The sequence below is a fragment of the Lepidochelys kempii genome, chromosome 9 (assembly GCF_965140285.1).
Source record: "Lepidochelys kempii isolate rLepKem1 chromosome 9, rLepKem1.hap1, whole genome shotgun sequence".
NCBI lineage: Eukaryota > Metazoa > Chordata > Testudines > Cheloniidae > Lepidochelys > Lepidochelys kempii.
The window spans coordinates 14,893,450-14,920,230 of record NC_136388.1 but is presented as its reverse complement, the minus strand read 5'-3'; the positions used below and the strand labels follow the sequence as shown (position 1 = coordinate 14,920,230).

Here is a 26,781-nt window from a genome sequence, read left to right as displayed (position 1 = left end):
TTTAGATGTAACTTATATCTGCATAATTTCATACATTTGTGTGTGAATGTGTACAAACCTGAAATTAAGTGATGTGCACCTAAATTGTTTGCATGAAATAATATTCTTATGTATATGCAAAAGATATATATATATATATGTAATATATATATTACAAGCAGGTGCATAATTTTTTTCCTTGGAATGAATACTTTGTAAAAATCCAATACAGCTTTTTAAACTTAAAAAAAGTTTTAAAATCAAGTCATTTATTGTGTAGCCTTTGCACTATTAAAGTTATTCATTGTCCAGAGACATTGTTAATTAACAAGGCTGAACAGCCTCCTAAAATTGAACTTATGTAAGCAGATGGCTGTCTTTTGGAGTAAGATCTCTTGCCATTCAGCTGTTGACCACTAGGGGTATCTTTGTATTATTTTTCATCCAACAGCAATTTGGAGTTGAAACCTGTAATAGAGGAAAACCAAGGTTCTCGGCATTTTTTTTAGCGAGCACCGCATCCAGGATCCAAAAAAGATTTTTTTTAAAAAAAAAAGAAAAGAAAAGAAACACACACACAACCTCCTTCAGTCACCCAACAGTGCTCTGAAATCACACAACTGGACATCAAGCAAAGGGGATTCATCTGGAGGGCAATTTCAGATCAAGATAAATCTATTGGATTAGTAGGATTATCTGATTGCAGCTGAAAAGAAGTAACGTTTGATCATTTCTATTTCTTGCCTGATGGTCGGATTTAAATGGAGGTGGCTTGCTACACAGGATGATGAATTCCGGATGGGGATTTTTTCGTCCCAATTTTGGGCGAGGGAAAAAAAATTATATAAATCGATGCCATTTGGAAGTGTCCGGGGGATGATTTAAAAACCTGGGGGTTACAGCTGCTTTAAAAAGGGGATAACGGCTCGAATCCAGCGAATGACAGTTTTAGCTGTGATTGCAAAAAGCCACTGTGAACTGGTAAATACTTTGCTGCTTTTCAACGGTGTGGTGTTTGCGGTGCGATGGGATAGCAAATTGACCCCTTGAATTATTTGGGGGCGGGCGGGGGGAATCAATGCGGTGCCCTTGTCTGTCTGTGTGAGTGTTTCATGAGGGGTTAAATCTCGGTTTCTGTTATTAGGGTGGCGAGGGCGGATCTGTTCCTGCTATAATAAGAAGGGGATGCAATCAGGGGCTTCTCTGCTTAGGGGTGGAGGGATAGTGAGTTCATAGGCATTTTGCACAGCTGCCAAACGGTCAGTGTTTGCCTCTCCCCCGACTAGCAAAACAGTCGTGCGTGTGTGCAAAGAGACTGGCATTTTAGCTTCTGCAACTTCGCCTGGAAGACAGGGCTTGGGGTTGATTCCTATCTGGTAGATTTTTTTTGCCTGTGTAACTTACAAGAGCAAGCCTCGATGCCTGGAAGGAGCCGGATGCAGGGATCGCCCCAGTGTTTGCCCTGCTGCTGCTTGGGGAAATCTTTGCAGGGGGATTTGGCCGCGTACAGAGAGAGAGACGCACAGAAGGCAGCGCCGTATCACCTAGAAGTAGGGTACGCTATATGTTTGGATCCTCTCCTTTGCAATCGCACGCATTGCTCTCCCTACTGCAGCCAGGGCTAACTTTATTCTCCCCTCCCTCTTTAAATAAGTAGATGTTCCAGCTTGATTTTTGCCCATGCACTGAGCTGTTGTGTGCATCGTGCAACCCCGAGTTGCATTTCTGATGCATCAGGACAATACAGTGCCTCCTGCTAGGTTGCCGTGCCTGATGGAAGGATGGTTTTGTTTTTTTTCCCCTTCAGACATCTTCTTGCATCTGAATCCTGGGTGTTCAGGACTCCTTCTTCCTCTTTCTCTTCCACTGGAAAATGCACTAGGGCCTTATCTTGATTTGCTGAAGCAAACTCAATTTTCAGCAGGTTTAATGAAAATCAATCAGTCAGATTACTTAATATTAATTGACTTCTCATTAAAGCTAGAAGTTACCTTGGAATCAGGAGAAAGAGTGTTTATCCATATCATTTTGAGGATGAATATGGTTCCAAAGCGATTGTATTAGAATAATTGTTTGTTTTAAACAAAACACAGGTTGAATAAACTGTGACATTCTTGCTGCAGCAGGTACCATGATCAGAAGAAACCATTTTCCCCTTCTCAATTTAGTGACCTTTTTTAGGGGTTATATTTTTAGTTTGATTTTTTTTTAAGATTGGTTTGTTTTTTAGTTTTAAGAACTGTGGCATTAACATGCATTCATATAAAATGGACACATCTTGTGCCTGCAATATATATCAAATATCATGTTTTTAGCACACTTAAATGTCTCATGAATTTGAAACGAAACTGTTCCCTGTAGCATGAACTCAAGCAAGTTATTTCAGCAAACATTTTTAAGGCAGTGCCTTTCACTGAAGATATTTGCATTTATACAGATGCATTTGAGGTATCTGCCTGTACCAGTAAGTATGGACAGGTGATTCACATTAGAAAACATATATTTGTGAACGTACGGAAAACAAATTTTCGGGGATTTCTAAACACCTGGTTGCTTGTTATATTTTTGTTTTTGTTTTGTTTTACAGAAGGAGCATTTCAGTGTATTTAGAGATTGATTATTGGTGAACGAGGAACACTATGAGCTCTTCATACTTCCTTTTACTCTTTTCTTGGTGCTTAATTCAAATAAAGGATACTTATGAAATAGCACAATCCTTATAAATGGTGCAAGATGGCCTTTTACCTTATCCACATGCATGAAACACATGTACACCTAAAAACATGGGCTACAATATTAACATCTGGGTAGCTAAAGCTAAGCTCCTAAATTCATATTTAAAGTAGCCTGCTTTTGTGACAATTGTGTGGGATCAGCACCTGAAAAATCAATCTATTCCTTTTTATTTTTATGTGTGGATTTAGGAGCTCAGAGTTAGTCACCTCTGAAAATTTTGGCCTTGTAACTTTTTTTTTTCCCAGAGTATTGCCCCGATATAAAGTTTACTCCTCTCTCACCTCAGCTACCTTTGATGACTGTCACCAGCTTTCTTAGAGGAAAGCAATAGACTGAAGTAATGTTCTAAATTAATGGCCTTTTTGCAGTACAGGATGAGGAGAATGTAGATATGTATGAAGGAAAAAGGCATTCTCTTAATCTATGATATGTCGTGCAGAATGTGACTGGAAGAAAGGATGAGCCTGAACATAATCATGCTAAAGTGTACTGAGAAGCAGGATTTGGTGGAACAACTCCCTTCTGGGTGACATATGGAATCAGCAAAGGAAGCTAGTGAAGGCAATACAGGCTGCTTATGACAATACTGTTAGGTGGAAATGAACAAGAAGGTTGGGCTGAAACTGATTTTGGGATATTTTTACCCCCTCATAGGAAAAAGAGATAATATCCTGGCTAACCCTCTTAACAAAGTGGGCATGCTCAGGGTTATATGGCTGGAGGTGGAGCAGTCTGTTGAGGAGGGTGATTTAAAGAGCAGGATTGAGTAGGAGCTTGATAAATTCATTTGAAAGTGGATGGAAAGACTTGGGGATGGTGCTTATTTTATTTTTATCAATTTGCATATTTCATAACCACTGACTCATACATAAGCACACACTACACTATTGTTAGAATGGAGTGGGGGGAAGAGAGAAGCAGCAGCAGCTGAGAGATGAATTTAATTTGTAGCCATCCCTTTCTTTATTAATAGATATATTCTCTACTAATAGATCTGTATTATAGATCTCCGGCCTGCTTTGAATCACTTGTTTGTTGCGGTATTTGTGGGGTTTTTTAATCACACGGAAGGAAATCATTTAAAAATTAAATACTGAAAAAGAATGATGAGCATAATGCAGTCATTCTCTGAAAGTGGATAATGAAAAGGCCACACATTGCCAGATGCTCATTAGAAAGTGTTGCAGAAGATATTTTTAAAATGTATGTGCAGGAATAATTGCAATAAAATCTGTTCTGGTATATAGTACTATGTCCATTACTTACCAGTATCCTAACCATCCCTAAAATTGTAGGGGTAGCAGATAGAGGACAAAAATATTTATTCTTCAGATGATGGCTGAAGATTAAATGTTTTTTGTATTTTTTTACATCAATATATTCCATGTATGTCTGTTGTGAAGAAATGCATTTAAACATATAAGGGAACATGCATTTTAACTGTGATGCATTGGTATTTATTGCAGAAGAGCTTGTATCAAAGAGAGGGAGAAAGTGGATGGTGAAAGAGGGAGCTGGTTGGGAAAACTTCAGGAACCATTGCATGTTGAAAGCACATCCTGTAATTTTAGTGACAAGCGATGGCATTAATCTTCCCCCAGTCACTATTGGTATTACAGGTGAGAATCCTGCTGACTTCTTAGTGACTCAGCTTTGTATTTACACCTGCCTCTGAAGACCGATATGTTTTCCAAAAGACTTGCTTTTCATGATTATCAATTGATTAACTAATGGCTATCTGTTTGTTACATTTCATGCAGAGATGTAATGGGTGTATTTGCTTAGGGTTGCTTTGTTTTTCTGTGCAACCTCTAAAATAAATCAGTTTTTACCTAAAGAATGTTAAAGGGACATTGCCTACATAAAAATCATGGGGTGGATTCTCGGTGAAAATGGACCCACAACAATTCACACTGGTTTGGGGATCTGGCCTCAGACTTACGTCTAAACATTTTTTGCCACTGCTGTTACAAGTAAAAGGTTAGGTTACTATGAATGAAAGTGTTTAGAGCAGGGGTGGGCGAACTTTTTGGGCCGAGGGCCACATCTGGGTGGAGAAATTGTATGCAGGGCAGGGGGTTGGGGTGTGGGAGGGAGTGCGGGGTGTGGGAGGGGCAGAGGGTTGGGGTGCACAGGGGTGTGGGGTGTGGCGGAGGCTCAGGGCACGGGGTTGGGGCAGAGGAGGGGTGTGGGGTATATGAGGGGGCTCAGGGAAGGGGGTTGGGGTGCAGGAGGGGTGTGGAGTGCAGGAGGGGGCTCAGGGCAGGGGTGCAGGAGGGGTGTGGACTGCGGGAGGGAGGGCAGGGCTTTGGGGTGCAGGAGGGGTGTGGCAGGGGGGTCAGGGCAAGGGGTTGGTGCATGGGGGTGCGGGGTGTGGCAGGGGGCTCAGAGGAAAGGGTTGGGGTGCAGGAGGGGTGCAATCTGCAGGCAGGGAGTTGGGGGGTGGGGTGCAGGAGGGGTTCGGGCTCCGGCCCAGCGCCGCTTACCTAAAGTGGCTCCAGGGTGGCAGCGGTGCGCACTGGGGCCATGTCCCTGCGCGGCCCCTGGGGGAGGCGGGGAACACAGGGCTTCCGTGTGCTGCCCTTGCCACGCCTCCAGGTACCTCTCCCGAAGCTCTAATTGGTCGCAGTTCCCTGTTCCCGGCCAATGGGAGCTGTGGGGGGCGGTGCCTGGAGGCAAGGGCAACACACGGAGCCCTCTGCCCCTCCCCCCACGGAGCCTCAGGGACGTGGTGCCGACCACTTCTGAGAGCGGCGCCTGCAGCACCGTGGGGAGCAATCCCGTGGGCCGGATCCAAAGCCCTGAGGGGCGGACCCGGCCTCGGACCGTAGTTTGCCCACCCCTGGTTTAGAGAATTACCCTCCCCACTTTTAAAACTTCTTTCCTTTGTGTATATAATGCTTTTCGCATTCACTGTAGCCTCTGAATCTGTTAGTTTCCATTGGTGTTTGCTTGGATGTTTCACACAGAAAGAAGAAAGAAAAGCCATCTTTAAAATTGGGAATGTGTGATTTAAAACCACAGAAGTGGTGTAGGGGGACACAGTTTGTGGGCGGGGGCAAGATGACTATATTTCAAGTTATCTGAGTTCCTTTAATTGAACAATGAATGTAAAGGGCAAACTTTTTTTTTTAATATTTCCTAAAAATGTTCCAAAATTCACTTTCATAAAGATGGTATTAGCATACTTGTTGGAACTGGTTGTAATGCGTTAATGAGGGAAACAGGTTGGCGTTGCACTTTGTACTTGAATTGTCCATTTAAGTGATTTAGAAAAGAATAGCTCAATATTTACATGGCTGGTTATATGGTAAGCTGCAAGAGTTGAATTTCAGTCATTTTTTAATGATAGATGCTTTAAATAATAATAATAAAAAAGCTTATTTGTTTAATTGAAAGTGGAAAATGTCATTTTCCCATAAGATTCATCCACATATTAGTAATAGTGTGTAACTCCATAACAATCACATTTAAGAGGAATAATACAATATAAAACAAAATGAATGTTTTTAGTTCTTGATCCCACCAATGTAACGTCACTGAAGTCAGTGGAGTTACTCCTGTTTTACGCCTGGTGTGAGAGGAGAATAAAGTCCTCAAATTCTTGTATGAAGAGAACTGGTGCTTCCTGGTTTCAAAGTATTTCTTATTGCAGGAATCATGGCCAACATGATCATAAGAAGACCTGAGACTAGGTTGCTGTAACTTAATTAGGTATCTTTCTTCACCCAAGTAGCAAAGGACAAGGAAAACAGGACAGCCAGCTGAAGAGTAGGAGCTAAACATGAAGTCAAATGGAAAGAGTAAATCACTGCAGACATTTAATAGTATTATACACTAAGCTTTTGAGAAATTTTATTTTAATTTTTTTACAACAGTAAAGATAGTCTCTGCTATGTCTATTTCATGTGAGAGAAAAATCTCCAGTCTGTGGCACAACACTTTACTGCTGCCATTACTGCAGATTTTATAGATCAGAGATGTGTCAGCAAGTTAGCTTTAGCTGTAATGTTTTTTTGTGTGAAACCTTATGGCCTTGCAGCCACTTTTTCATACTGATGCTCATAAAACGTTCAAGTTCTCATATTTATTATTTAGTTTTCTTCCTTTATAAAGCAACAGAGCAGTCCAGTATATGAACGTGAAGTCAAAAGTGACAGGCAAGCATGAATAGGACTTAATGAGTTTTAATAATACACATATTAGAGACTGCTAAAGAAAGTTTAATTAAGAAAAACAAGCTAAGCATGAAATTCATTTTAGAGCAAATACAAGTGAAGTTACAGCTACAGATGAAGAATCAAAACCCGGAATGATACATCACAGGAAATGGAATCTTAAAATAGATGATAGGTCCATTTAATACTAATATTAAATGTAGCGTGTATTCTACAGGGCTTTAAGTGTGGCTATAGCACACAAAAACCCCTTGCTCTAGATTCTGAACTATAGTTAGAGGTGACAGCTTTGTGCTCAGCAAAGTTATATTTTGATTTGATTCTGATCTCAGTTGCATTGATGGAATTGAGATCTGATTCTGGGGTAATGATATCAATGTTTCCTTTTTTGGTGTAGCACAGATATATACACTGCATTTATTTGTGTACTGAATTGAAAAAGCTATTGATCTAGCTCCACAAATATGGATTTGGAATGCTTTGGTGGTGATACTGTGTGGTGCTGTGATGGAAGAACAATCCATAGCCAGAGTCTCTGCACATACTATCCTTTTTGCCTCAGAGTTCTCCTGCAAGCTACAGGATTTGGCAGACAATTGTGTTTGACTTCGTGTATCTCAAATGCTTAATGTTGAAAGATAAGAAAAATGCAGAAATTGGCATGTTTCCTACATGTTTGATGTGAAAGCATGGGTTATTTGATCAACATATATTAAAGGGCAATGATAAAGGGTCAGATTCTGTTCATCTACTCAGGATTAATCCTGTTGAATCAAGATTTGGCCGTAAGTATGTTTTATTCATCAAAGTTTAGTACGGATTTTAGTGCTTAATCTTTCACCCATTGAAGTCCATGACAAAACTTCTGGTTATTTCAATGGGAGCAGGATTGGGGCTCTCTAGCTGTGAATTCTACAATGAAATGTAAGACTGATCAGATTTGATTTAAGATAATGGAGCATGTGAATGTTTCATAAAATGTTGGTCAGTAGAGAATTAAATTAATTGTAATCTTCAAATACAGGAAGTCTTCTGTATCAAAGAACTCACATGAGAAATATCTGGGGCATTTTCCCTCCCATAGGATCTATCATTAAAACAAGATCATCTAAATTTCTAGACCAAGCCAAAAAATTCTCAAGTCCAGAAGCACACTGTTGATATGAGCATGGTAATCAACTGTATATTGTATTTTGCAGAATAGTTATATAATTCAAATTGAGTATAATATTTAGTCCATTTAAGAGTTAACCATAAGCTGCTAAAAGGAATAAAGGTTCACTTCACTACCCATTATATTCCAAGCCAGTGCATCTGTCATTTTTAATTTAAATCTGTATTACTTAACTGTCTAAACTTTACACACAAGTGACAGAGTTATCTATTCTTTCTGTTCTGAGTAAAATCACCATTTTCGTTGCCTGTTTACTGTGCAAAATGTCAGACAGTTCTAGTTTACATGTTAAACATAGTAGCCAACTTATGGTAATATAAACAATTACTTTAGCTAAGGAGTAGGAATATTTAAAAAAATCGTTATTGATATCAGAAAATGGAAGATAAGAAGTAAATGACGTTATGCCATGAGACTTGCTATAAGTGTTGCTATCTTGGTAAATCTAAGTTACAGAAAAGTATTTAAAGACAACATTTGATAATGTAATTAGCAAATGTGCCCAATAATAGGAAGAACAAATATATAATGAGGTTGAAAAATGTAAAACAAGTTTTAATATGCGTGCCCCTTTTGTTTTAACATAGCTGTTTATTAACACTTTGTATATAGAATGTATATTACATCTATACATGTATATTACATATAAAATTGTATATTTCTTACTAATTATGCATCTAAAATAAAACATATGGCTTTGTTTACAAATATAGATGTAATGTTAAATAAAGGGGAGTGGATGGCTCATAGGTATATAGGAACAGAGCCAATCACTTCTAAATAATGGGTTCTATCTGATGACAGCTAGTCCTGTCTGAAAATTCTTACCATCTGATAGTTATGGGGTGACTTGTGTGGAATAACCTTTGTGGTCTCAGATCAGTTCCTGGTGGGCCGGTGACCACATCAAAATCGCCAACATAACATTTGGCACCATTGTTGGCTGTTTCAGCAGAGAGCAAAGATTTGAATGGGTTTGGATACTGAATTTCTTTCGAAAGCAGGTGTACTCTAATGGTGAGACACATGGGCAAGACAGTGTGGGGAAGCATGCATTGTTGTAGCCTGTGTTGTACATCTCTTGGGTGTATATAGAAGGACTGCAGTCTCTAGTGCTGTCAGTTTGACAGATTTCAATGCATTAAATTCACGTGGATAGAAGAAAAGTAATTTTCTTTAAAAAGATGTAGGAACAATTCCTTTTCTGAGTTAAATCCATTGACTATACTTGTGTACACACGAGCAGAATTTTGTTTCAGACTTTAGTATCAGATAGAAAGAAAATGAGAAATGTTTGTTTCAAAACTTTTTTCTTCAAGCAATGAAAAATGTTAGAAAAGAGAGAGCAAACCCCAGAATAGAATATATCTTTTCAGCCTACCTGATAATGTTTGCAATCAGCATATCCCTCTGGTGCAGTATAATCTTTTTTTAGTGCCGTGTATTATCCTGCCTATAACATTCTTGTTTTTGTCTAACATTAGTTTATACTTTTTTTTTGTCAACATGAAGTAATGTTTTTGCTTTTTAGTTATCATTTGAGGTGGATGTCACTAGAAGGAGGATGAATGGTGCAGTGCTCTGCAAACTTGTTTGAGTTTTGAAAGGAAATTGCTTTGAAGGTGTTCAGGTCCCTTTTGTGTTCACTTTCCATGAACATTTGTGCAAGAGTTGCACAAATGCTTGTGGAAAGGGTCAAGTTATGGGATACTTTATGGGCTACATTAGGGCAGTTGTGTGCTAGTTCTCTAGCTCAAGTCTGCCCCAAAGATGGAATAACTTACCCCAGGTTGTGTAGAGCTGCCATAGCAACTCCTCTGCCACCCCATTTCCAATAACTGGCACAGAGGATGTGTCCAAGGGAAAGGCGACTTAGCCAGGTAGTTTTATTATCTCACTCAGTTGCTGTAATAGTCCACTGAGGCTATTAGCAGTTGGTGCAATTTAGAGCACCCCTCAGGCATGAAATTAAGTGGTGAGGAGCAGTTAGGCTGCTCTAAATTATGCTGGGGGACTGGTCTGTTCCAGAATTGTTCAGGTCATGAGGAGCACCAATGTGACCTAAAGCCATCTTTGCATGCTGGCTCCTGAGCTATGGGGAATGCTTGTCTGCTGTCAGTCAGGATTGGGGACATAAAGTAAATGAAATTCAGAAAAAAAAATCAAATAATTTTGAAAAACAATATATAGAAAATCTCAATATGCTCAGAAATTTCCCAAACCCATGAAATAATTTATTGAATAAATTTTATATGTTAGAGGTGATTTACTCCGTGATAACTGACGATGATTTTTTAAGTCTAGACCTCAGTATATTCTTATGCCACAGGCATGAATGATTGTCTTTAAACTCTGCGACTTACCCAGTAGTGGTGAGCAATTTGAGGTATCTTACTTTCCAGCCCGCCATCCTGCTCATTCACATGCTTGCTCATTGCTGCTTCTGATAGTAATGCACACACACAAGACTTATTTTCTCCCTACTGGTTCCTGTCCAGTCCGCTTCAGTGCAGGTACCAGGGGAAAGCTATACAGGGAACACATGCTGGGGTCTAAAAAACGTTTCTGGCAACAATTAAGTAGAACAGGTAGATGTGCTCCAGGCAACAGTCCCAGCCTGTCTTGAGGTCACCTCACTACTAACAAGTAGATCTTTGTGTTAGAGTTCCACAAGAACTTGAATAAGGTAAACAATCTTTGTATCTGAGGGTAGCTTTCATAGGGCTGAAATAATGCACTATTTCTGCCATCCCAGAAGTGGACTATCCAGAGGAGGTCAGATCTCTTACTACTTCTCCATAAACAACTCCCTTAACTATTGAAAAAAAGCCTGTTAAAAAAGAAACATAAATGCAGATACTGGAATGTGTGGACATTGCTGCCGGAAGCCTTTTCCCACCTACTGGATTATACACCCTTTGACTCTGCTGGCTCCTGCTAACCAGTAAGGGTTAATTAATAAAAATAGCCAAACAGATTATTGATTTATGTTCTTATCACTGCAGCCTCCTTTTGATCTATGACATCATAGCTTTATCCGTGAGTGGCAGAATGACACTATCGCTGTTTAGCTGCTGGGCATGACATCCAATGGCATGGTTTAAAACCACAGCTCTACACTTATGGAAATAGTTTAATAACGAGGGGGAAACCCTCCGACATCTGAACTATTAGGGGGACTACTGCTGACTATTTAATTTTATGTTATTTTTAAGACAACTGCTTTTGGTTCCTAGATTTATCTTTTTTGATACTGGAGTATACCAAAAAAGTGCTTGTCTTGGTAACTGAAAAATAGCTTTGACACTTTAAGAGAAGGGAGTCTGCTAAATGAACTGTTATTTAAAGCGTACCTTGGTAATTTTCCATGTTGAACTGACTCAGCTGCTCAAAATGAAAAAGAAAGGAAGGAATTATTTGGTGCTGCTTTGTTAAATTTGATTTCTCCTTAGACATTCCCCAAACCACATATTTAGTGGGACAGCTACTCCTGTGAAGTACTTATTATTAAATAGAGAACATCAGAATTTTTGGGAGGAGAGAGGCAGAGGGCAGAGCACATTCCTTTACCACTGAGAAAAAACAAGATTTTGAGACTTAACTAGATGGATTTAATACAAGCAGTTTGAAATATTTTACTGGCCTATCACTGTCCACCAAAATTGCAACTTTTGAGTAAGCAACTTTCTCATTTAGACTTCGGAGGTTGCACTGACCACTGCTCTTCAGTCTCTGAAATACCACGTTCTTACTCCTGGTCAAGAAATTTCTTGCTGTCTCCAAAATCTGAAAGGTGACAAAACAAAAATCTCACAAGATGCAATTGTCTGGGTGTCATTTTTCACATGTTTATTAAGCTAAATTGAAATGCATACATTAACCTTCAGCAATAGTTTGTGCAAGTAAATTTGTGTGTTTCCAACAAATACTGAGAATTTGAAACAGAAGAATGATGGGCATAAGCCTGTCTTCTGTATGTTAATATAGTTTCACAGCAAAAGGTATTAGAATTAGCAGAGAGTGGTGAAATTGTCAAAGCTACATCTATCTCCTTATTGCCTTCTGAGATAGATTTTTCAGAGCTAAAGGAATATTAGACATGAACCAAATCTCCTGCTGTCCTATATAGCTTTTACAATCTCCTTTTTAATAAGCCAAACTGCAGGGCAGTCTGTCTGTTAGACAAGCTCTTCTTTTGAATTCCCTCTTCAATGTGTATAGACACGATAAAAACAATTTTCATTAAAGCTGCCAATGCTGTCTCAAAATGTGTTTCAAAATGTGGCGTGTACTAAGTAAAACTCATTTCCTGTACATTACACATTGTTTTACAATGAGTATAAGATTATCCTGTTACTTTGTACATTATACTGCATGTAAAATTAAAGTATATTGTAAATTGTGTTGGCAATGTGATTAACATGAAAAGGAAAGATGTTATGGTATGCTCTAAGCAATCTTCAAAACTACTGCATCACCGTCCCTGTATCACAACCTTTGTGATAAAATAGAGTTGAAAATAGAATCTGGGATTCCAGATTATATAGTTTCTGATCCTAACAGATTATTTTTCTAGGCTATTGTGCAGTAGATATACTGGTGTTTGAAAAATCAGGACTTGTGGGAGCATTTAAATGGTTGTATTGCAAATTAAGCGTAGGGGGAACTGATTCTGCATTCCTTGCACACACACACTTTTCACTGCAGTCAATAATATGCAAGGAATCGGGCCATAAATGAGAATTGTGATACACAGTCAACTCTCTTTGTTTTGTGTGTCCATTCCCTTTTTCAAATAATTTCCAAAAGAAGCAGCCTTTGAGGTCCAATCCTGCTTCTTGGAAGTCAGTGGGAGTATTGCTTTGACTTCAGAAGGACCAGAATCTGGTCCTGTATTGTGAATATTTGGAAATCAAGTTAATTATTGTAAAGATTGTTTCTCTGGCCACAATGAGTGTCAAAATCCTTACATCCTGATTTTCCATTCGCTATCAGAGATAAATTCATGGTAAGAGGTCATCAGAGAAAGTATTTAATGTTGTACCCTATAAAATATTGCACAAAGTTGGGGGTTTTTTCCCTCCAGTTGCTTCAATGTTCGAATTATAAATTACATTTTAAAATGGGCAAATGAGTGTTTCTTATATGTACGTGTAATCTATTTTTAATTAAATAAGTTACTTTGTTTTAGCATTCAGCATACCGATCTGACTTGCTTTTACTGTGTATTGAGATTTAATAAAATAATTGATCTATGGTTTCCATTGTCTGTTGAGAAACCAACCTCTGCTAACAAGTTTAAAATGGAATTTGGGCCGGTTAAGTCATATAAAAATGTCATGGTAAAACATATTTAATCTGGAAGCAATTTGTTTGTTTTTAGGAATGTGCATTTTAACACTGCATTTTTATGAGGTCTGTTTCTTCTGAAAAACTCTGTAAACTAAGGAGGAGACACTGTAAATAATCCAATAATCAGTAGTTCACCCGTCATTTCATGGAACCCATAAACTACCTACTGTAGAATTTTACTTACATGGCTCTAGCAAATATTAATATGTGTGCAATAACTTGTAAAATAACTAGTTATCACTCTGCCCATATTAGCTCTTTCTTACTAATGATTTATTCTCATTTTCTCCAGGATATAGACCTGCAGCTAATTGGATTTGATTTATAAGAGGGAAATCTGCAGTAAATGGCCGCTCTCTGCATATTGCTACTATGGAAAACAGAATTGTCAATAGGATGTAGTCTGATAAATAGTGCTGTGTGAAGATGCTGCTTCAATAAGTGTGGAATCAATGGAAGACATTTGCCGTGTGAAAAGCCTTTTGAGATTTTTCTGACAGGCTCATATTTAGGAAACTTGATCCATTTCTTGCGGTTGCCCTGTTTTTACACAAGTGGATACAAATAAGATTGCTTCATTGTAGCTATACAACTAATGTGGGACCATGGCCCTTCCAAGATCTGTGTGGCTGAACTGCGTATGGAGAGCGATGATGGTCCGTCTATTACACATGGGATTGGATGCCACTTTCGTTCTTTGTATACTTGGATTTTTGCTTCATGCTGCAGCTGTGTCCTCACAAAAATTGGATGATATTGACCCACTCGTGACCACCAACTTTGGCAAGATAAGAGGGATTAAGAAGGAACTTAATAATGAAATTTTGGGGCCTGTTATTCAGTTTCTTGGGGTTCCGTATGCTGCCCCACCAGTAGGAGAGCATCGCTTTCAACCTCCTGAACCTCCATCTCCATGGTCAGATATCAAAAATGCTACTCAGTTTGCTCCAGTGTGTCCGCAGAACATTATAGAAGGCAGATTGCCCGAAGTCATGCTCCCTGTGTGGTTTACTAATAACTTGGATGTAGTTTCTACCTATGTACAAGATCAGAGTGAAGACTGCCTCTATTTAAATATATATGTCCCAACTGAGGATGGTGAGTTAATAGCAGACAAAACAAGGAGACCTTTTTATTTTCCTATTCTAAGGTTTAACAGTATTAATTCACATGTACTGGTAGCATGCATGGCTTTCCTTGTTTGCATGCCAGCATTTTACATGTATGCATGCTGCTTTTTCTGTGTATGCATCTATTCCGATATAATTTTTTTCCCCTGTCTACGCTCATTTTCTTTCTCCCACAGCACGTGTACTTTAGGTTGAAGTTGGTACCTAATTCTCATTCCCACCCACTGACTTCTGGGAAGATGCATCAACATTTATCCATTGCATGTGCAGGCACAACAAATTGGGAATCCTCCGCACCTAATAAAAGCAGGCCATATTTAAGTTAGATAGTGGTGTTGCATGCTCCTACTGTCTGTGATGGAGCTCCATTTTATTTTCTAGTCTTCTATTCATTTTTCAGTCAAAAGAATATCCAAGGAATGTGCCAGAAAACCCGGCAAGAAAATTTGTAGAAAAGGAGGTATGTATAAAAGTGGACCAAAAAAAAAAAATGGGGGAAAAACAAAACTTTGCAGAGGAAGAACAAGTAACAAATCGTAAAAAGGCTAATTGCTGATCCTGTGAAGTGAAAGGTTAGGGAATATCTTGTATTTAATGAAGTCAGAAAGATAATTAAATAGAGACCTAGTTAAAGTAGATGAGAGGATAACGTTTGTAAAGCCTGAACTCAGTTACACCTGATTATATCTCTTGTACTGTCTTGTGCTGACTGTATTGACAAGTTCCATCTGTACTTTGACCTCTTAGTCTAGAGAAGTGGCATTCAAGTATAACTACAGAATATGCATGCACAGTGGGTGGTGCATATGCATTAGGGATTGCCCTGCTGCCACTGCCATCCATGGCAAAACTCCCATACCCACTGATTTCAGTGATGTAGTGATTAAGCCCTAGCAGCGGTTGGAAAGCTCCCCAAAGCAGAACTCATTTAGGAAACTTATATATGTTTTAAGAATTGAGGGTGTGTTTGCCTTTGCTTCATCTGTAAGGTTAGAAATCTCTTATTAGGGGTGTACTGAAATGTTAAAATATGTTGACCCCATAACCTGGAAACTACAACTCCTGGCTGATTTTTTGTCTTCCAATATTAGTCTTTGTTCTGTTAGTAAGGGAGAACTTGCAAATTTCTTTTGTGAACATTTGCAGATTCCCAAAGCTATTGAGGTACAGTATAAAATGTATACAGCTATGCTTATGAACACAATTTAAAACATGCGAAACAATGTATTATTTAGAAGTTGCTTTTACTCTTAAATCCACAGTAGAAACATCATATTAACATTATATTCAGACCAGCATATAAATTCAGAAATCTCGTTGTTCTGACATAATATTTTTCATATAATTTGCCAAGAACCACATGTCATTCTCCTGCATAATTAAGCATAAAGGGCGATGTCAAGAAATAATTTTTAAATCCTTAGGCCAAAATGTTTAGGCTCCTAACTTCATATTTATGCATCAAAATAAACATGGCCTGATTTTTCAAAGGTTCTGGGCAACTACAATTCCTACTGGCTTTCAGTGGTAGTGGGGAGGGCTCAGCACCTCTGAAAAATCATCTGCTGTTATTTAAATGCCTAAATTTAGAACAGCAGCCTAAGCATCTGGTCTGAAAATACTGACTTTATCAATGGCTTAGGCCTATTCCTTTGTGCAGTTTTCTGGACTTTAGGCAGAAGACAATGTTTTCTGTGTATTTCCATGCCAGTCTTATTTGGGGGGGTAGGGGGGGGAAATCCTTCTATACTTTGCTTAGTGCTTTAAAGATGCTCTGACTGTCTGGTAGGAGTGCAGTACACCAAGCAAAGGTGGAAGGAGAGAGAATAGGGGTGTTCTGGGGAACATTACCCCTTATTCCCATCTCCAAATTCTCATAACTGCAATAATTTGCAGTCCTTCAACTAATGTGTGATGCTGCAGTGGTGGTTGTTATGCAAATCACCAAGCATGTGTAATTAATTGAGCAACTGTTGCCTGCTATCACACAGAGGTTGATTCACACTGTCATAAATAAAGATGCAGGGCCCCTCATTTTCTGAAGATTACACAAATTTCTATTAGAGAATATTTAAAAAAATCAAGAAATAGGGGAAAAAGGGAGAGACTTGTAGGTGAGAAGGTCATATTTATTTGCAGATAAACTTGAAAGAATAAAGACATAATTATTTGAAACATTGTGGCTACTCTTCCAACTGAATCCATAATCCACTGCATGGCACAGTGAAGAACAGCAGAAGCTTACCTTTTTCGCACTGACAAATTCAGATCCACATCTCTGGGCTATGACTATAGTAGTTTGTTTCAGTACATACAGGGTATATATACCCAGAAGGACATACCCAGAATAACTCTAGCTGCTATTCATCCACACTTTTAGATCCTAGGTACAAGCACTGAAAGGAATCGCCCTAACTCAGTTTCATAGAATGGTGGGTGGCAGTTACTGGATCAGTCAATCACTAACTATATAAAATTGCCAGTTAATTAGTAAGAAAATTCAACATTTTGAATGAGATAGAAAGAAGCCCCAGGAAGGTGAGCATGGTAATGAAAGGCAACTGAATTTAAAAGTTACGTTATACATTGTAATGGACACTATAGTTTGAAAGGCTAGAAAGGAACATTGTGATCATGTTATCTGACCTCCTGTTTCACACAGGCTACAGACTGTCCCTGAAGTAATTGCTGTTTGAACTAGAACAGATCTTTTGGAAAAACATCCAATCTCGATTTAAAACTTTTTTTTAATGATGGAAAATCCACCACACCCGGTTGCTTTTTATGAATGGCATCAATAACTTTACAACGCTGCGCCATTAGCAATATAAGAAATTTTAGGGATTTGAGAAGGAATGAAGGAAGCCTATCTTAACTTGTTCTGCCTTGTTTTTCATGCTAGTTTGTTCCAAAGCTTCCTAAAAGAATTTGGCAATGCTGGTTGTCCTGGTGTCAAGTGTTCATATAAACAGGAGTGAACGTAACCTAAGAAAGGGATGGACACTGAGATTTGTGTAAATTCACTGAGCTGTCTTCTTCAAATAAAGATGACTGCTAGCTCAGATAGCCTTGTATCCGGTAGTGTCTTCTGTGTTCCTGTCAGAATTTTGCATATTTCAGTGATACTCACTCTTGGTCATCTTGGACCAGGTCTTGCGAAATGCTGACCACCTCCTGCAAGAACCCTCATTTCTAATTTCAGTGGAAGTTGAGGACATACTATGCCGCCTTTTGTAAGGAACACAGATCTACTTCAGCTAGTATTTCCCAGGAACTAAGGATCAGATTGTGTCTTTCCCTGGGAAAAGTGGGTGGAGGGGGAAGCACAAGGAACCTCTTGCTTTCATACCTCGCCTACAGGCTGGCTTTCGGCACCTACTACCTTTGAAAGTCTGGCATTAAGCTCTTACTGGGAGGATTTACCTCTGATGCCTCCTGACTGAAAGGCAATCAGTCTGACACGACTCAGGAGGCCAGATTCATCCCTGCAGTACCAGCAGGCATTAATTTAGCACCATGGTCCCCAACGCTAGTGCACTACATAAAACAAGAATGTTCCATTTTTTGTTGGTGTTTGAAGTATTGTTTGTTCCTGTTTTTCATTCTTTAGCCACCACACAGGCATTTCCTGTTGCACCTCTCTACTAGTAATACATGGAGGAAGATAATGAACCAAACATTGTCTTGTACAGACCCTTTCATCCCTTCACAATCTAAAGCTGTTAGGGTCAGGTGGCAGTTTTCAAAGACTATGAGTAGTTTAATGACCCATTTGAAATAATGTAAAATGCTTGAATTCTAGCACACTTTCTACAGTCGTTTTTCTGAGAGAGGCAATGCTTGAGGTAGAAGGTTTTTCAGACTCTGAATTTTCAAACACCAACTACCTCTAATGCCATCTGTACTGATGGAAGCCATGTTTAAATGTACAGCTATTTAGGCAACCTGTGAGCTCCTGCAATGCGGCCAACACACTGTCATTACTTTGTAAAGAAGCTTGAGGCATATACCTCGACTATAGATGTAACTTTATCAGACTGGAATCCTATTCTAATTCTGTTCAGTTTAAAACTTGTTTCATTCCAACGTTCCTGATTTTAGCGCTTACCTTTTCAGTTTCTACATCCTCCCACACACAGATATGCAGGGCTCTGAAATATCAATATCCAGATAAAACTGTTCTAAATAGCATACAGCTGTTCTGACTCTCTCCCGTCCCCCTTTCTTGTTTGGACTAGTTGAAGGCAATAAGCCAGTGAGCTAATATTTTAACTGTTCTTTCTGAATTTTGTACTTAGAGCTATGCTGTCTAAACTGTAGAAAATAGCTGGTGGGGTGCATTTGTATATATTGGCAGGGGAACAGATTGGATGACTTTTCAGCGTTTCAATAGCTCTGATTCTTGTGCTTTCCTTTTGTCAAATCTTATTGTATTATTATTCCCCTGAGTTCATTCTCTTCATTCCCCTATTCTCTGTAATATACACGGATACAAGTACCATTCTTAGCAATTCTTTATATATATTTTGAAGCTGAAAATATGCCTCCATGTTCTGTCGAGCCGTTCTTAAAGATTGCCTCAATTATAACATTAATAATCCACTTATAACTTGATTATTACTACAAATATCTTTTTCTTGTTTTTTTCAGATTCTTTACACTCATAATTCTTTTGCTCTTTCACTTACTTTATTTTGTCAGATTTCCATGCCTTACCCTTCCTTTCGCTGATTTTTCTTTTTTTTTTCTCCTTTGATATCTATAGTATTGTTAATTCTGCTCTGCATTCAGAACCTTACCACTCTAATGAGCTTAACATCAATGAGATTTGTTTTTGGGATATCAAGTATTTTCCTTCCACTTGTTAATATTATTTTTTTTATTTTGCTCATTATTTCTGCATGCTCGCAATAACAAACTCTTGAGGCCAGATTCCACGCGGCATCTCCTGAAAGAGGCAGCACCAAATGTCCACACGAGGGGAAGTGGGGCAAAGCTGCCTTTAGGCCATCTTTATACGACTTGGCTTCTGGGCTGCTGTGGGGGCCCCAGACATAAATTGGAGCAGCTTCCAGGGTTGGTCCAACTTATGACAGCCTTTCCTAGATTGCTTATTAACTGTAGCACAATCCAGAATCTCCATAGAGCCAAGTGCTATGGCTATTCTCCCCTTCCCCACTCCTCCTGCTATGTCTGTACTGGCAGTGTGCGGGGGGGGGGGGGGGGGGGAGAAGAGCAGGGTAAAGTGACCCTTCTCCTATGCCACTGAAGCAGCAGCCAAAATCTGCCCCTGGCTATAGCTCATTATTTGGCTTCAGAAATACACTTAATTCAGATATGAAATTTAAGGGCTGATCTTGTCGTCCCCCCCCCCCCCCTTACACTACAGAGTAATTCCTTACTCTGCTGGGTAGTCCACTGAGGTAGACTGCTCACTTGAGCAAAGAGTACTCATGTGTAAGCGATGCAGGGGCAGTCTCTAAGTGCACAGCAGTTCACATCTTACCTGTTAGGAACAGGTACTTGTCTTTTCAGAGAATCAAAAACACTAACAATACAGTAAAAATATTGTAATTCCAATCTTTGGCCTGCTTATTAATAACGTGGCAAAGGAAGGGAAATTGCCTCAGTGCTGCATTTTACCTTCCCCAGCTGCTAAAGGTGTGGAAGGCCCTTACTCGACTAGGATTGCCTCAACTCCAGTTTGCAGTGGGAAGAGGCTAGGTGGGGATTGGACGTGTTCTATGGTGATTTTATTTGTGGTGGGCAGGGGTTTGATCCGTCTGTATATCTACTGGCCAAAAACTGCATTTGGAGTCCAGACCAAAGCCACTGCTGCAGCTGATAAAGCAAGCTGTGTTGAGCAGCTTAGATTCATAGATACTAAGGTCAGAAGGGACCATTATGATCATCTAGTCTGACCTCCTGCACAATGCAGGCCACAGAGTCTCACCCATCCACTCCTGAAAAACCTCACCTACATCTGAGCTATTGAAGTACTCAAATCGTGGTTTAAAGACTTCAAGGAGCAGAGAATCCTCCAGCAAGTGACCCCTGCCCCATGCTACAGAGGAAGGCGAAAAACCTCCAGGGCCTCTTCCAATCTGCCCTGGAGGAAAATTCCTTCCCGACCCCAAATATGGCGATCAGCTAAACTCTGAGCATATGGGCAAGATTCACCAGCCAGATACCCAGGAAAGAATTTTCTATAGTAACTCAGATCCCACCCCATCTAACATCCCATCACAGGCCATTGGTCCTATTTACCATGAATATTTAAAGATCTATTAATTATCAAAACCATGTTATCCCATCATACCATCTCCTCCATAAACTTATTGAGTTTAATCTTAAAGCCAGATAGATCTTTTGCCCCCACTGCTTCCCTTGGAAGGCTATTCCAAAACTTCACTCCTCTGATGGTTAAAAACCTTTGTCTAATTTCAAGTCTAAACTTCCTGGTGGCCAGTTTATATCCATTTGTTCTTGTGTCCACATTGGTACTGAGCTTAAATAATTCCTCTCCCTCTCTGGTATTTATCCCTCTGATATCTTTATAGAGAGCAATCATATCTTCCCTCAACCTTCTTTTAGTTAGGCTAAACAAGCCAGGCTCCTTGAGTCTCCTTTCATAAGACAAGTTTTCCATTCCTCGGATCATCCTAGTAGCCATCACAAGATGGACTCATAGTCAAACTAAAATTAAACATAATCACATTTTTTAGGCTGTGCCTTCATCCCTAAACCTGGTAAAATAAATGTTACTGCAGAGAGTAAAGATGAGCCTTCAAGAAATCAAACAATTCAGGCACTGTGGTAAATGATGATAGCATCTCACCCACCCTTCCCAGCTTGGATCAGGGAATGTGGTGATCCAATTGTAACACACATGTGCAAATACTTGTAAGAAATCTAATCCCCATTCAGCAATGCACTTTTTTTAATGCATGTAAGTAGTCGCATTGATTTCAGTGGGACTGCTCACATATTTAAAGTTAAGCATGTGCTTAAATGCTTACAAAAGCTGAACAATAGCTTCTTCTCCCATACCCAGCTGCTGTAGAAAATACCTGCACAAGGCCCGTTTTCTCAGGATTTGTGCAGCGATCCAGAATTTGGTTCTTGCTTTCTAGAGATGAATGAAAACACTGATTCTTCTCCTATAACTGCATACGTTTTCTTTTTCAGTATAAAGATGGCAGTTCAGGGCCCAATCTCTTGTTTAAGGTACTGAGTAGCCACATAAGATCACTGTTTTAGGGCTCCATTGACTTCAGTGGGCTTTGGGATCAGAAACAGTATCAAAGTCTTTTAGCGTGATTTAATATTCACTAAAATATATCTTTGAACCTTTCATTATTATGCAGTATGGGGAAAAGAATATACATGGAAGATCTAGAGGGTGAAATCATATAGAAAATACAAACCATATTTGTATTCATTCCCTGGCAAGATTCAGTTTCTCATATTTTACCCTTTTTGCAAAGGCCTTCTTTAAAGTAACTGTTAGCTGAGAAACAGGTATTTATGCAATTACCATAATTATATCTATGCATCTACTGCACATGCAATCATTTCATTAAAATTGTAATTATATAATTATAGGAGATAATGACGTACTTGCAGGATGTTGCAAATGTCTTCATTAAACTGTGGCACAAAAGAACTGGGGGTGATTCTGAAGTTTTAAATACCGTTTTATTGGAAATATCAGAAGTGATCAGCCCACATTACAAACTGGTTGTAAAATGTACGTGAAAGGCACAACCCTCCCTCCAATGTTCTTTTGAGAAAAGGAGGTACAGAAAGCATCTTAAAAGCCTTGCCTCTCTTGGTCGTCTTATGCGTGCAAAATGGCTGCAACCCCCTGATGGAAAAGCATGTTTTACAAAGAGCAGAAAATTACTGTCTTTCTGAATCTCTCAATGTGAGGTTCAGCCCAGTGGGGGATAGTCCTTCCAGGCTTTACATAGAGAGAGATTCTCCACACAGAGATCTATCCCTTCCCAGAGGGAGGGAGGAAGAAATGCAACCTGAGGATGCATTAATGGCCTGATCCAAAGCCATGGAAAGGCTTTCATTACCTTAAACAGACTTTGCATCAAGCCCACAGTTTTTAGTAGTCCCTCTGTGCCGTGGAACCCCCTTTAAGTGGGAGGTGGGAGAGATCCTGGCAGCACAGGTCCATTGAAGCAATGCTGCCAGACAGCTGGAGGGCGGATGACCAGTGTGTGGGCACAGAGACTTTGCACAGTGGGCCCTGTGTCTCTAGTTTGGAGGATCGCTCAGGGATTGGGAACTGAGTTACTACTACTTCCACAGGGGAAGGGCTAGGATCCCTAATTGAAGAACTTACAGGAAACTGCCCAAAGGGAAGCTCATGGAGTTTTCCTCCTCACTACCCACTCCAGTCCACGGTCCATAAGAGTGGGAGTTTCTCCTCTCGTTCCCTAGAATTAATTTTTAGAATAGTCCTTGAAAGCGAGAGGTGGGGTCAAAGTCTTAGGACTTTTAGTAGTCATAGTTTATGTTTAAAAATCTTTTAAGTATTATTTAGTGCTTGTGAAAAGTGATGGCTTACCAGGTCAGGGCACTGTCCTCTCTTTATTCACAGGACAGCTATAATATGGTCCGCAGCAGTGTCCCATATTGCCATTGCCTGGTCACCTCAACCTCACCCTGAAGGGACCGCCCTCTGTGTGACTCAGGGAAGTTCAGTGTTCAGGCCATACATATTTGGCTCCTCTTTTGAGATTGCCAGTAAGAGTGTTAATTTGTGCAACCTATTGTGGGGTGGGCATCTCTTTACTGGGAACTGAGCCCCAGCCTCCTTCCCAAATGCCATTGCAATGCCTTTGCCAAATCCATATTCACTTTCTTCTTGCCAACATTTCCCTTTGCTTTTTGGACTCTTATCTTTTAATATTGTAATCATCTAATAAACCTATAGATAAAATATATGATTTGCCAGCAACAGGAAAGATCGGGTTATATCATTCTGTTACTAGAACCAGTGCTCCCCGGTTCCATAAGAGTAATCATTTTTGTTAACAAAATGGACTAGGTGCTAATGCAGTGCAAAAGATGCACTCTCAAAAAAAGCTGAAACTTTGTGTCTCTTGTCTTTATTTAGGTTTCAGAGTAGCAGCCGTGTTAGTCTGTATTCGCAAAAAGAAAGCTTATGCTTAAATAAATTGGTTAGTCTCTAAGGTGCCACTTGTACTCCTTTTCTTTTTGTCTTTATTTAGTTGCAAATCCACAAGCGCACCAAGATTTTCATATAGGTATGGGTACATTTTTCAAAATTGGCTAGGCGACTTAGATTTTTTTTTAAAAGTCATTTAGGCTCCTTAGTCACTTAGACAATTTTCAGAACTTTACCCATGCACATCTAAGGGCTAAACCTGCTTCCATATAACTAATTGTATAGCTGTTGATCTGTAAAGCACTTTAGAATCCTTCCCAAAGGTATTATAGTAGAGAACTTTAAATGACCTTTCATCAGACTTTAGGTCCAGTCCTGTAGACCTTAGTTCTTTTCTGTTTCTCCATGCGTACTCAGATGAAGTGCCCTACTGTATGAATAAAGTAATCTTTACAATATCTAGAGCTCTAATGATATGTATGTTCTGTCTTCGACTTTTTTCAATCATTTATTAAAAAGATGACATATGATTAAAAGAAGGTCAGCAGATGACTCTTGCTAGAAACACTGTCTTTTGATAGCCAACATGTTTAAAATTATTAGGTACTGGGGATGGATCGGTGCCTGTTCTGCAGTCACTTATGTATTATGTACAACTTAGATTCTTACATAACAACGGAAAAAAAGATGCATCACGTGTCTTGTTTAAAAGACCATGGATTGCCCCATATCCATGGACATCAGTTGAGTCCCAGCCAGTTGAGTGCCATATGATGCCAAATGTGCACACAGTGTTTTACAGACAACTGTAGAGTTATGGTCAGATTACTGAACAGTTTACAATAAAGAGCCGAATTCTGAAGCTGAATCTGCTAGTTCTGATCCTTTGCTTTCAGTGCTCCGGGGCTATGTCGTCTTTGTCATTTTCTCAGTCACAGCACAGAATGTGGCCCCATTAATGTTGTTGCACTGACATGTTTTGCTTGGGTTGTTCTATTGGTTTTTTACATAATTATTTTGAAAGATGATTACTGAAATATGGTTAGGCCTGAGAGAGGGTATTTACCTGGTGAGCTGAGATTAGTTATGGAAGATAAGCTGAAAGAAACAGAGCAGAGATTTGAAGGACAGGGAAGGCTCTTGACATGCATGTGAAGTCAAGGCATAGAAGTGAAAAAAGCTTTTCATCTAGTTGGATAAAGGAGGCGAAGAAGAGGGCAGCACATAGGGGGTGAGATGGTGGAATTTGTATTAACAATGTATTTTAATGTAAGAAATTCCTGTGGCCCAGGTCATTAAAGGTATTTAGATGCTTAACTCCATTAAAATCAGTGGAGGTAGGCCCAGATCCTCTAAGGCCAGATTCTCAACCTTTTTCTTTCTGAGGCCCCCGCAACATGCTATAAAAATTTCACGGCCCACCTGTGCTACAACAACTGTTTTTCTGCATATAAAAGCCAGGACTAGCATTAGGGGTTAGCAAGCTGGGCAATTGCCCTTGCCACAGGGGGCCCCAGTGAAGCTAAGTTCCTCAGGCTTCAGCACCAGGTGACAGGGCATCGGGGCCCTATGCTTCAGCCCCATGCAGTGGGGCTGTGGTTTTCTGCCCTGGGCCCCAGCAAGTCTAATACCAGCCCTGCTTGGTGGCCCCCATGAAACCTGCTTGTGGCTCCCCAGGGTCCCCCGGACCCTTGGTTTAGAACCACTGCTCTAAGGGAATGAGGCACCTAAAATTCCCCTCTGCAGGTTCAATGGGAGAAGCCTTCTTCACTGCCCTCCTAAAACCCTTGTGTTGTCTTTGGCACATATTGGCTGTCATTTTCCAGCCCAGACCACTGATGGATTGAACTATGGGCTGGCTGGGCCAAGGCCAGGGGCAACATGCAGCAATGGAGGGAGAGAGCAAGGAGTACCCAGATGGTTTATAAGAAATATTTTCATTTCTGATTTGACTTTTTTGTGTCTTTGACTGTACCCAGTGGAGAGTACTCTGACCACTTCCCGGGGCAGGGACACTCTTTTTCTTCTGTTTGTACAGTACCTTGCACAATTGGATTGTGGTCTATGATTAGGGCTCCTGGGTGCTAAGGCATTACTACTATTAAAAATGACTGTGTTCTTAGTGTATGGGAAGATTTACCTTTTTTCCTGAATTTAGTGCCAGTACTTCAGGTAGACTAAGGCGGGTGGCTGGTTGGAGTGAGTTTCTTACAATCTTTGTTTAGGCAGAGTAGACCGTGAAATTGTATGAGAGTTCTACTCAGTGTTTTGAGGGCAGAATTTGTTCCACAGTCCATTCAGCACTTTGTGATTCTGTGGGATTAAAGGTTCTGTGTAAATAGCAATGCAGGGGAGAATCTGACCTTTAATATCCCTTAAAATGTTCATTGTGGATGAATATAGATAAACCCATAAGCATGTGGGATTTTGGCTGATTCCATCATTTGAACTATGAATAAACTACTAAATGCTGCATCTTCCTTAAAGGTGGCAAGGTGTAAATTATGGTTTCTTTTGAGTTTTTGAAGTGGCTTTGATTTAAAGCTTGGCTGATTCATTGCTTGGTTCACTGAAGACTGTTGTTAGGAGCAAGGTTAAGGTGTTAACCCCTTGGTTCTTGAATTCTTTGTAACCAAATGCAAAGTTTGCCACTGTGGTGGCTTTTAGGAATTAAAAGGTAAAGGAGCAATTGACATATACTCAAGACATTTCATAGTTTTCAGGTTGTGGCAGATCTAGAATAAAAAAATACACAAAAACTATACTAATACAGCAGACCCTTACAACTAACTAGCACTTTATACTTGCAAAGAAATGAGTTTGAAGGGGAACATACCACAGACAGCAGCTGATTCTTAGCTCTGTCCATCAGGTATGGCACATCTCCTCTTATCCTGTGTAGTCCTTCTATATGGCCTTTAAATGAAAGGAGAAGTTTGACACAAAGCCAGTGCTCCCTTTCCAATCGTTATTTGCCTTTCCTACACTTCGCACCACATGGTTAAGCAGCATCTGGCTCTTTGCTTTTAGTAAGCTTGCATGACTAGATTTCAAGTATAGATCCAGTTATTAAATTTGTGGATAAGG

General features: G+C 39.7%; 1 protein-coding gene across 6 annotated transcripts in view; it reads left to right on the top strand.

The window, feature by feature from the left end:
* Positions 1-469: 469 nt before the first annotated feature.
* The window catches only part of NLGN1 (neuroligin 1), a 459,238-nt gene continuing 432,926 nt past the window's right edge, over positions 470-26,781 (top strand). For 2 of the 6 annotated variants that reach the window (XM_073359363.2, XM_073359360.2), the window contains exons 1-2: positions 470-960; positions 13,712-14,517. In XM_073359363.2, the coding sequence (XP_073215464.1) occupies positions 14,025-14,517 (493 nt within the window). In that variant the 5' untranslated portion in view covers positions 470-960; positions 13,712-14,024. Of the gene's footprint in view, positions 961-1,203; positions 1,535-4,214; positions 4,335-13,711; positions 14,518-14,949; positions 15,010-26,781 lie in introns of those variants that run through there. The other 4 variants (XM_073359359.2, XM_073359356.2, XM_073359357.1 and 1 more) reach the window with 4 other exon arrangements.